At 39.6% G+C, this 12,596-nt stretch overlaps 1 protein-coding gene across 1 annotated transcript in view; it reads left to right on the forward strand.

The window, feature by feature from the left end:
• Window positions 1-12,596, forward strand: part of LMNB1 (lamin B1) — a 54,543-nt gene that overhangs the window by 34,801 nt on the left and 7,146 nt on the right. The window contains exons 6-9 of the mRNA XM_049648440.1: window positions 4,809-5,029; window positions 5,929-6,154; window positions 7,822-7,926; window positions 11,315-11,434. Of these exons, the coding sequence (XP_049504397.1) occupies window positions 4,809-5,029; window positions 5,929-6,154; window positions 7,822-7,926; window positions 11,315-11,434 (672 nt within the window). The remainder of the gene's footprint in view (window positions 1-4,808; window positions 5,030-5,928; window positions 6,155-7,821; window positions 7,927-11,314; window positions 11,435-12,596) is intronic.

The raw sequence follows: 12,596 nt of genomic DNA on the forward strand, positions 1-12,596 counted from the left end.
GCACCATCTTAAGAGCTACCTTTCCAAAAAAAATAGGCTTCTGTGTTCCTACTATGTGTTGACATTTACTATTTTTCTCCATTTAATAAATCATACTCTAGTCATCCCCTTTCTCTGAATTTCACATGGCCCCTACACTTTTTTTTCTTGGCAGCTGCATATTCCACTTAGTTATGCTAGGTATAGATGTTTTACAGACAGAGGCACAGACTTGCCTCTTAAATAGTGATAGTTTGTGAAACTTGGTAGCCACCTTTCCTGACTCAGGCTCAGGGCTGTTTCCCTCTTGGCTTCTTAGTTATACTCCTGTCCTTGACAGTTTTTTGTTAACTTCTGGTTAATGGTCTTTAAACAGTGTTAGGTGGGGCCCTGGGGGTTTCCAGGAGCTAACTCCTTACGAAATAGGAGAGATGCACCTCCTTCAGCCAGAATAGTTTTAAATTTCTTTGACTTTGGGGAGCTGCAGGGGGCTGGGTGTCCTTCCTCTATTCATTACTGGTATCAGATTTTATGGTAAGTAATATATCTTGAGGAGTGTCTTCATTAGTTCATAAACTTTAGCCTCTTAGAAAGAGAAGCAAAAAGCCACCCCTCCCAGTATTTCCCATTGTGTATTTTAACTGCATTTGTTGTTGGGCCATACCTGTTTCCTCATGCTGCCTCTTAGGCCATACAGTTTCCTTTTGGTTATTTGACTTATGCTAGTGAGGTACTTCTTAAACTTGATTTAAAATTGACATAGCCTTGGGGCACCTGGCTGGCTCAGGCGGTAGAGCATGAGACTCTTGATCTCAGGGTTGGAAATTTGAGCCCACGTTGGGTGTAGAGATTGCTTAAACATAAAAAAAATAATAATACTAAAAAAATAAAATTGACATAGCCTTTAAAATGCTGACTTAAAATATTTTTAAATAACATAGATACGATAGTAGTAGTCTGTTTTGAAATTAGGAATTTCGTATATTGCTTACAGCATTTCTTTTATTTCTGTCTAGTTTTTTAGTGGCCAAATTAATTGGTTGATCACAGTCTGTCTGGCTTGCAGAAGACTCTCCATTAGCACTTTGAAAGCACCTCTAAGTTTTTTTTTTTTTCTTTCTAACATTCAGACTCTGGAAGCTTCTATTGTAGCTAGACCCTAATAAACTAGTACAATTATGTTACATACTATTAAAACAAACAAACAAACAAAATACCAGCAGAAGTCAGCTATAAAGTATTTTAGAGTGAGGGGTAAGATCATACATGTAGATAATCTAGTTTGACTTCTTCATTTTTCAAATGTGGATACTGGTTTAGTGAGGTTAGTTACAGCTTGCCCAGAGTTTCGAAGGTACTTAATGGCAGACTTGCAAGAAGAATCTAGGTCTGTCTCTCATGTTGTATTCTTTGTGTTTGCCTACACGACAGGTGTTGTGTAGCTATTTAAAATATCATTTATTCCTAGGGGTGCCTGGGTGGCTTGGTTGAGTATCCAACTCTTGATTTGGGCTCACATCATGATCCTGGGATTGTGGGATCGAACCCTGCATCATGTTTCATGCTGAGCTTGGAACTTCCTTGAGATTCTCTGTTTCTCTCACTCTCTATCTCTGTCTCTCTCCCTCTGTCCCTCAACTCCACTTGTGCTCTCTCTCTCTCTCTCAAATTAAAAAAATATATATACAATTTATTTCTAAATGATTCAGAGTAACTTTAAAACTTTTTTATACCTTGATTTTGTTTTTTCCCCACTTATATAGCTCTGTAATATCAGAGGCAGAAAAGTAGAGACATTTTTAGGTTTACAAATCTGGGCTCAGAGGTTACCTCTGAATCTTGGGTACTTCATGCCTTTCATCAACTCCTTTAATGTTTGTTTATTTTGCAAGAGAATGAGAGAGAGCGTGGGCAGGGGAGGGAAAGAGATAGAGTTCCAAGCAGACTCCTCACTGTTAGTACAGAGCCTGACACGGGGCTCAAACCCAGAAACCGTGAGATCATGACCAGACCCAAAACAAAGAATTGGATGCTTAACCAGTTGAGCCACCCAGGCGCCCCTACAAATGCAGTTTAAATGCAAGTTTTTGAGGTAGGGATTATGTTTAGTATCACTCTTAAGATGAATGCCTGCTTCTGATATGGACTGTCAGATGCTGCTCTGGATTTTAATTAATTATTTTTTAAATAACCTTTTTATTTTGGCATAATTCTGGATTTACAGAAAAGTTAGAAAGGTAGTACAGGCAGTTCCCCTGTCTTCCTCAACCAGTTTTCCCCCATTGTAAGCATCTTATATTATCATGGTATATTTGTCAAAATGAAAGCGCCGCTGTTGGTACAGTACTACTAACTAGACCGCAGACTATTTGGATTTTATCACATTTTCTATTGCACTTGTTTTCCTTCTCCAGGGTACCACCTGTCTCCCTAGTCTCATCAGGCCTGTGACAGTTTCTTAGGCTTTCCTTGTTTTTTATGACCTTGAGAGTGTTGAGAAGAACTGGCCACTTACCGTGTATACTGTCTCCCAATTTGGGTTTGTGTGGTGTTTTTCTCATGATTAGACTGGGGTTCTGGGTTTTAAGTGCCTTTCTTGTCTCATCATGTCAGGGGTCACATGACATCATTGGTGATACTAACCTTCATCACTGGTTAAGGTAGTGTTTGCCAGGTTTCTCCACTGTCATTACCATTTCTTTCTTTTTATACTCTGTTCTTGGAAAGCAACCCACTAAGTCCAGCCCACTCTTGAGGGTTAAGGGATGGGAAATAAGCTTTCCATCCTGAAGGGGTATCTACATTTATTAAGTGGAATTCCCTAGTAAAGATGTGTCTTTTCTTTTTAAAATTTATTTATATTTTATTCATTCATTTTGTTTGTTTATATTAGTATGGACTCATGGATATTTATTTTATCTTTTGGGTTAATCCAATTCTACATTCCTTTTTTTTTTTTTTTTTAATTTTTTTTTAACGTTTATTTTATTTTTGAGACAGAGAGAGACCGAGCATGAACGGGGGAGGGTCAGAGAGAGGGAGACACAGAATCCGAAACAGGCTCCAGGGTCTGAGCTGTCAGCACAGAGCCCGACGCGGGGCTCGAACCCACGGACCGCGAGATGATGACCTGAGCCAAAGTTGGCCGCCTAATCGACTGAGCCACCCAGGCGCCCCCGAATTCTACATTCCTTTATTGGCTTAGATGGTCCCAGCTTTGGCTATTAGGAGTTCTGTCAGATTGCCTATCATGTCCCCCACCCTTTTAAGCACTTCTTTACTTTCTAGTACTGTAAGATACTCCAGGTTCATCTTGTATTTTCCCTGCACTAGCCCTAGAATCAGACATTTCTCCATGGAGCCTTGGTTCTTTTTATTAGAGAATAGTATATAGAAATGATGATCTGGACACTGAGTGTCTCACTGGTCTGGGGGTGTCATTGCTTCTAGGCCCTCTTGTGGATGGAGCTAGCTACTATAGGTATTATGTTATAATGTATAATGTATTTCTGTCCACTTGTATTTATATTAAACAAAACCCAAGTTAATATAGATGTTTCTGACTAACCCCATCCCACAGGGTTCATTTTAGGCTTTCTTGTTTGCTTGTCTATAACTTTTCTCTTTGAGAGTAAAAAACCTAGTTTCTCCCATCCTGTTTACTTATTTGTTCAACCCAAGTATAGGTGTAAAGCACTTTCAAAAATTTTAACCCATACCCCTGTGAGAAACACATAAACCGATTAAAGGGTAGTGTTTCTGCACAGTGTAGATCCTCTTTTGATTTTTAGCCTTCTAGGTTTAATTTTTGCACGATACATGCCCTTTGGATTCTGCTCTGATGCAGCTACTTGTGATTCTAAGGGTGTGAACTATCTATCAGGCTTTTTGAGTTGATCACCTTTGTCATTTTTTGAGGTTACTGAGATGAATTCTGTCTTGGACAAATGCAGAAGAATAATAACCTAGTGAGCCACAAGGTTCTCAGATGAACTTTCTGGCTTAGGCTGTGTGATTTCTCATTTTTTTAAATACCAAATGCAAAGTTTTATGCTTAAAATAGTATCTTACAAACCACACTATATTGTACAGTCTTTGTATGCTGCCTGATCATGAGAGCGCAGCAGTCCTAAAGGGACACTGTCCCTGGGAGTTACCAGAATCCCTTTCTGTGGTTTCTGCATAATTCCAGCAGTTCTCCAAAGCATACTTTCACCCTTAGGTTTCTTTTGTCATTGAGTTTCCTACCTTTTTCGTTCTCTACTACTGAGTTTCCTATATTTTTTGTTCTTTACTTTTGTTAATTTATACTTTTGAGTGAAAAGGTTTGTAGGGGAGCCAGACTTGACTTTTACTAAGACCACAACTTTTAAAATTTTGTTTTATTTGGCCAAATACAGAAAAATTATATGTACGTTTATGACATACTGCATTTGAAGAATTTACCTCTTTTTAAAGTCTTTTACAAGTCAAAACTTCCCAAGGGCTGTATTTTGTATTTGAGAGATTTTGGTTTTTAATTTTTTTTTAAGTTTACTTATTTTGAGAGATAGAGAATGTAAGTGGGAAGGGACTGAGAAAGAGGGAGATCATATATCTATCGATCTTAACAAAAAATATTCAAGCAGTCTTCTTATTTTATGTTTTGAGAGAGCCAGCCTGAGTGGGGGAGGGGCAGAGGAAGAGGGATAGAGAGAATCTTTTATTCATTTATTTATTTTTGAAAATTTTTAGCTTTGTTTTCCCATCCAGGAAATGGTTTAAGATAGGTGCTTTGTGCTAATGTTGAAACATTCCTAGAAAGTAATTGTGTTCCCTTGACTCTGAAGTCTAGAGCATGTTTGGAGAGGATTCAAGAGTTGGAGGACTTGCTCGCTAAAGAAAGAGACAACTCTAGGCGCATGCTGTCTGACAAAGAGCGAGAGATGGCGGAAATAAGGGATCAGATGCAGCAACAGCTCAATGATTATGAACAACTTCTTGATGTAAAGTTAGCCCTGGACATGGAAATCAGTGCTTATAGGAAGCTCTTAGAGGGCGAAGAGGAGAGGTAAGTAACTTCAGTGTCACTCTGCCCCATACTTTTTGTCCTTCCCCTTTTTATTTAAGAGTAGTAAATAGGATTGAGCTTTTGCAAAAATTTTATTTTAACATTTAAGGCAACCTTAAATATTTTAAGGAGTTGGACACGCTAACCAACTGAGCCACCCAGATGTCCCTGTTACTGTTATTTTAAGTGCGGGACTGTGTCAAGATGCAGAGTCTTTTACTTGAGATTTTAAATATTTTGATTAATATGTTGTAAAATACTACATTTGCTGAAAGAGACCTTTATGCTTATTTTTCAAATATGGTTAGTGTATAAATCCTTTGATACCTGTTCTTAGAAAAAAGTTTCAAAGCATAAGTGTCTGATTTAGAATGAAAAGCCAGGGCGCCTGGGTGGCTTAGTCGGTTAAACATCCGACTTCAGCCCAGGTCATGGTCTCACAGATTGTGACTTCTGGCCCCGCGTCGGGCTCTGCGCTGAGAGCTCAGAGCCTGGAGCCTGCTTTGGATTCTGTGTGTCCATCTTTCTCTGCCTGTCTCCTGCTCATGTTTTGTCTCTCAAAAATAAATAAATGTTAAAAAAAAAATTTAGAATGAGAAGCCATTTAGTTTCAGTGTTACATACATTGTAGTAGGTGGGTTGGTTCCTCTCCCCATGTTTTCCAGACTTCCTGCATAACAATTACATTCTGTTCCTAGGGAAAAACATTCCGATATTATTTTTTAAAGAACATTATCTAGCACAAAGACTTTCGTCTTAGTTAAGATGTATATCAGCCTTGTTCAGCAGATCTTCAGTGATGTTTTGCTTTAGAAATGCATGTGCAGGATATTAATACCGTTTTTACTAAAGTTGGAAGTGCATAATTGTCTCATAAATGGATTATTTTTTCCCTGTAGATTGAAGCTCTCTCCAAGCCCTTCTTCTCGTGTGACAGTGTCCCGAGCATCCTCAAGTAGGAGCGTGCGCACGACCAGAGGGAAGCGGAAGAGAGTTGACGTAGAAGAGTCTGAGGCGAGCAGTAGCGTCAGCATCTCTCATTCCGCTTCGGCCACTGGCAATGTCTGCATTGAAGAGATCGATGTTGATGGGAAATTTATCCGCTTGAAGAACACTTCTGAACAGGTGAAAAACAGATTCCCCCTTTTTTTCTAGGAAGGCTTTGCTGATTGGTAGACTGTTTTGCATTGCTAATAATTCCTCAGCCTTTATTTGGATTCAATAGTCTTCACAGAATAAGAGTTGCCCTCCTCTATTTTTTACTTAAATTCACGAAGTGAAATACATATTGAAATAGGAGGAGGAAGAGGAGAGGGTACACTTAGTGATTTAAAGATGTCCTTCCTTAGCCTTTCTGTACAGAGCCACAGCTTTTTCTCACCCTTGGCCATTCTCTCACAGTGGCCTTCCTAAGGATGAGTTGTTGTTACACCCTTCCCTAGCCAGATTGGTGGAAAAGTTGGAGTGGGAGTGTGAAAATGGGAGATATTTTTTCACAGCCGTTAACCTCAGAAAAGGAAGGAAATGTGAGGCTAGAGTCACATATATGCAGGGAGTATTTTGCTCTTTAAATGAATAAATGAATAAAAACTCATGATTTAATTTATATGAAGAATTGTATGGAGCCCTATCTTGAAATTATTTGTTTAAAATTTAAACAAAATATTCATAGCAGGGAATTGTGAGGTTTTGAGCTGGGGTTTTTGAGAGCTCAGAAGTGAAGTTCCTTCCTGGCTAGGCATCATGGAGCTGGAGGCCATGAAGGGGTGTGTGCGATGATGCTGGATGGCAGGCCTGGGGGTTCCGTGGGGGGTGCAGTGGGATGAATGTCACTTCCTGAAGCATTGTTCAGGATTTGTCAAATGTTGTTTGTGAAAACCACTCCTTTTCTCACCAGAGCTATTGAAGCTGCCGTGTGTGTGTGTGTGTGTGTGTGTGTGTGTGTGTATGAATACATAATTTGGATGGGCAAAGGAAAGCTAGTAGTTCACATACTAAAAGAGAACGGGCTCTATGCCCTCTTAGTCACGACTTCAAAACCTGAAGAAAAAGAGTAGCCTCTGCTGCTCCATTATTGTAGTTTGGCTGTTTTTCAGAAGGCCTAATAGCCCTGTGTTGAGTTATTCTACAGCTGGCTTTCAGCCTGGTTTATTCCTGGCTTTGAGTTAGAGATGGATATAGATCAGTCCAGCTAATTGCTTTAAATACCCTGCACCTTTTCTCGGGTGTCAGGCAGCCCTGGGTAGCTTGGGGGCCCGTGGTGATAGACCTCACTTGGGACTGGCTTATTGCATCACTGACCCTTTTTCAGCCCCTCATACTTTGAGGTAAGGGAGTTAAATGTGGGCAGAAGTGGTATAGGTGCAAAAGATAAAGGACACATTTTCTTCCATCTGTTTTTAAGTTTATGTGTCTGTATTTTTTTAAAGCTTAAATTAATCAAATGTTAGATGTTTATAGTCGTGATTATGGCCGCTAGATTGTGTTGTAAATTTCAAAGACCCACCTGACCTAGCAGTGACTATGAACCATTTAGTTTGGTTCACATTCCTTTTATTCCAGTTTTGTCTTCTTTAAAATAAAGTACCTTAATATTAAAACTGTAACACTATTGAAGTTACTACTCTGCTAAATGACAAAACCATGTTTTCTTTTTATAGTAGGAAAATAGATTCCTAGGAAGACTCCCAGAGAGCCTTCTTAGTTTAACTGCCTGTGTAAGTTCATTTATATGGTTATCTATCGCTTTCTGTATATTTGATGTGACCTTGTTTTACTCTTTTTGTGAATAGGATCAGCCAATGGGAGGCTGGGAAATGATCAGAAAAATTGGAGACACATCAGTCAGTTATAAATATACCTCAAGATATGTGCTGAAGGCAGGCCAGACTGTTACAGTAAGTGAATTTAATCATCATTTAATTTAACTTCAGTGTCTTAACTAACAGTTAAAGTAATTCAAGAAAATTTTTGGCTTCAAGGGAAGCATTTTAGAAGTGGGCATTAAAACATCTTTGACATTATTAGGGAATTACAAGTACTATTAAAGATTTTTAAAATCCTATTTTATTGAGAGTGGTAATTGACTATTAAAAGTGAAAGTATTGACCTGTGAATAATCTTTATTTTGTCTACTCCAGTAGATATAAAACAGCTGTCTCTTGACATTATTGTAGCCAGTCTGATTCAGGAGATACTGCTTAGCATAAAGAACTATTAGGATAATCTTTTAATGCTAAGGTATGCCTTAAAATGACAGTTGTCTGCCTTGGGTGACTGACCTTCAGCATCATTTGGGTAGTGCTTTGGTGTCCAGGCCCCACCTCACCCTTAGTCACCATCTCTGGTGTTGGATTAGGGACCTGTGGTTTGAACAATAGTCATTAAGTGATAGATCCTAGAAAGAATCACTTTTTTTTTGAAGTTTATTTACTTAGAGAGAGGGAGAGAAAAAGAGCGTGTACGCATGTGAGTGGCAGAGGAAGGGAGACAGAGAATCCCAAGCAGGCTCTGCGCTGTCAGCACGGAGCCCGACATGGGCTCGAGCTCGCAAACTATGAGGTCGTGACCTGAGCTGAAGCCAAGAGTCAGATGCTTAACTGACTGAGCCACCTAGGTGCCCCCAGAATCACTTTTTTAAACATAATATTTTAGCGAGGGTAACGTGGTTTTTACATACATAGTGTTTACATTTCTAGATTTGCAGAGAGATGGGCTTTTTATGTCACTCTGTATTTTGAGTTCTAAGTGGTTCACTTACCGTTGGCTGTGCTCTGAAACATCACATCTTTAATAGTTACTAAATGTCATTAGCATACTTTCTATAGAAGTAGCATCATTGAGCAAACACAAAATTTCTTTATTTTTCTTAGTAGATTTTGTAAATTGTTAACTTTGATAAACATGTGAAAATGGTTCATATTTTCGTTCTTGAAGGATATAGAAGTAACTTTTATCAATTTCTTTTAAAAAATACTAAACACATACATATTTTTAATTTTATGATTGATACACATTTAGTGTTTAAGATCAGAGGCTCAAACTAGTTAGGACTTTTCTTTTAAAGTGTCCTAGAGCTTGATACCACATTGGGAAAATATGAGATGCTAATTTTGTAATAATGGGTAAAAAATGGAAACAAATATTCTAACCATACTATCTTTTCTTCTCATTAGTCATTACTATAGTGAGAGAAAATTGTTCAGTCCTCTTACATGTCTTTTGGAGGTTGCATAATGTGGTGGAGAGAATCTGACATTTTAATTCAGAAGATTTCAGAATTGAGTGTGCTCTCTGTCTCTGTAAAGTAATGTGAAACCATTATGCCAATCATAGGCTTTTTCCATTAGATATAGTTCCTCAGGGACCAAATAGATAAATATACTATAGGTCTAGTGGAGCTCAATTTTCATATAAAATAATGTGATTTTTTTTTTTTTTTTTAAAGTAGCTAGCCTTAAATATGATAAGAAGCTCTTTGGAACATAGTAGTGATAAGTAATCGTCCTGTAAAATTGTACTAGGCAATAGCAAAGATTAATTTAAAGCTCTAGAACACAAAGTACTTAATTTAAAATTTTCTTGTAGCCACATTAAAGTAAAAAAGATGTGAAATTAACTTCAGTGTTATATCTTATTTAATCCAGTATATCCAGAATACTATTCTTTCAACATGTGAACACTAAAAAAAATTATTAAGTCAGATATTTTACCTTTTTTTTTTTTTTTTTAGAATTTATTTTTTTATTTTTTATTTTTTTTTTCATGTTTATTCATTTTTGAGACAGAGAGAGACAGAGCATGAACAGGGGAGGGGTAGAGAGAGAAGGAGACACAGAATATGAAACAGGCTCCAGGCTCTGAGCTGTCAGCACAGAGCCCGACACGGGGCTCGAACTCACAAGCCGTGAGATCATGACCTGAGCTGAAGTTGGACGCCTGACTGACTGAGCCACCCAGGCACCCCAGACTCTGGGACATTTTAGATTTAGATTAAATTACCCAGTAAGGTTACTGACATTTTGTGATTATTAACAACACTAAACCAACTATATGATTCCATACGGACTAGTGAAAATGTCTTGCTTGAAACGAGGAAAACATTAACATTCCACAAACCTGACAGCCCAGTTCCAGTTCATTTTTTGTTTTACCCCAGTACATGCTCCTTGTCCGTTTCCAGCTATAATGCTGACGAAAGATCTTGAAGCTTCAGGTGAGCATCTACAGAGGATGGGCTCCCTCCTAGTTAGTAATTCATAGATTTTCCTCCCCATTTAAAAAGATGTCTGCCTGTATGATCTCCAGTCTTCATTTTGCCATCATGTAGCCATTTATATTGTAAAATAATTTATGGGGTGTAAGACTTTCCTTTCTATTTTCATACACTCTTTCAGAAGTATCAAGATTGGTGGTGGTGTCCCTACAGATGGAGTTTGTGGAGCTGGAGTGATTTGTCCCTGGCTCAAAGCCAGAGTTTCTGACTCACATTTTCTCCGCTCTACCAATACTCTTTTGCCTATAAAATACATTAAAAATATGGCCGAATTTCCATGCTTATTAGGAGGGAATGTAATTTTTTTGGTTTTGCCTATTTCAGTAGCATTCCTGTTTATCAGTGAGTAATGGGTGATTTGTTCCTTTCCTGTTTTCTTTTCGGAGTTCAGTATCAGACACTCCTGACGTATTGTGACAGAGCCCCTAGTTGGAGACCTACTAGTTTATATTAGAATATTCTAGGTGGGCTGTCTGCTGCAGAAGTTTTGAGAGAAGTTAGCGGTATCTCTTCACTTCCTGCTCTAGGCAGCTGGAGGCTACTCTTGGAGCTGGTCACAGGGCTCCACCCCGAAAGAATGGCTCATAAAACCCATAGGGTAACAGTAGCGACAGTGAGAGCTGAGCCTTGCCGAGTGAGCCAGCCCCTCTGTGCGGGTAGAGTAATCCCATGCGTTACAGGTTTCACTTCTGTCATTTCATGCCTAATGAGAGTAAGGTCACTTGCACACATTCAGCTGACATGTTGAGAGGCTAGGAGGTGAATGTGGACAACGTCCCCTCAGATCCATATGCGTCACCATTCACATTTATTGGTTGGGGAAGCCGAGGCCTAGAAAGGTTCTCCTGGATGCACAGCTAGTCATACAGCAGGTCTCTGAACCTGGGACTCAGTTCTGAGAGTTAGAATCCGTTCTCTTATAAAGTATCCAAGTCTCTTGGTTACTTTGCTGTCGTTGGGATGTGGGAGAGCTGGGATCTGGATCGACTGATGTCCTTTCTCTTTTCTAGATTTGGGCTGCAAATGCTGGCGTCACAGCCAGTCCTCCCACTGACCTCATCTGGAAGAACCAGAACTCTTGGGGCACTGGTGAAGATGTGAAGGTGATATTGAAAAATTCTCAGGGAGAGGTAAGGTCATTTTGTCAGCACTACCACAGTGTATGTTCCCCTTGAAAGTTCATTGTGCAAGACTATTTCTCTTCAGAAATCACATTGAAATGGGAAGTAGTTGATTGCTTACACCAGACCAAGGCCGCTCAGTAAATCCAAGCGAAGCTGACTTCAGATTTTAGGAGTGAAGTAGGAATGTATTGTGGACACTGAACATACAGGACAGTAGTTCTGTCTCCACTGCCACTGGCTTTGTGACTTTCGGCAAGTTCCTTTACTTTAGTCTTCTCATTTTACAGTGGAGATGATAAAGACAAGTAATATAATTGTGATGGTATTAATGGGAGGAATACAATATAAATGAGATAATCATTGGGAAATGTTTGCAACAGCATCTGGCCTCTGGTGACTGCTTATGTTTTCACCTTGTTGCTAGCTCAGAGTGTTTGTGAAACTGTGGGTTTGAAGACCTTTGAGTGTACATCTGCTTGATATTTCTATTTTTAACATGTCTGTCCTAGATTCTTATCAAAGAACCTTACCTACCCGTGCTGTCAGGTAAAGACACCCCTACCATATGTGCACGTGCACGCCCACCCAAGAAGTGGGAGTCTGCGGAGGAAGGAGCGGTTGCAGGCCAACTCGCAGCAGCCCCTTAGGGCTTCCTTCTCCGCCGCTGTAATGCGAGTGCAGACCTCTCGCCTGTACGGGGCTTGTCCGGTTGGCCTGTCTCATTACAGTAATCAGCACAGCACATTGAGGGTGAGGACCTATGGTGAATTTTCTTGGCACGTAATTCAGTAAGAATTTACTGGATAAAAAAATTTTAAAAATTAAACGTGGGCCTTCCCTTGAGTTCAGAGAAATAAAGTAACACGTTTGCAATGCGGGTGTGGGGTGTTTGCATCAGGAGCCCCATGCCGTGCCACCTTCCCGTCTGTCTCTCACTGCACACATGTGCTGGTGTTGGGACTGCTCTTCACATGAATTCACAGTCTGCCGGATGAAGAGTGCCCTTGATCTCAGACTGAGAGTGGTTCTGATTGACCGTAGACCTCAGTACGGTCGTGTGAGATTTCAGGGCACGCGTGAAGAATTCCCCTCCAGGTCCTTGGCTAGCTTCTCGGGTGGGGGAGTAGTTGACACTTGCTGTTGCTCACTCCGTCTTCAAGGTGTTGGA

This window comes from Panthera uncia (genome assembly GCF_023721935.1).
Source record: "Panthera uncia isolate 11264 chromosome A1 unlocalized genomic scaffold, Puncia_PCG_1.0 HiC_scaffold_17, whole genome shotgun sequence".
In the NCBI taxonomy this organism is placed as follows: Eukaryota; Metazoa; Chordata; class Mammalia; order Carnivora; family Felidae; genus Panthera; species Panthera uncia.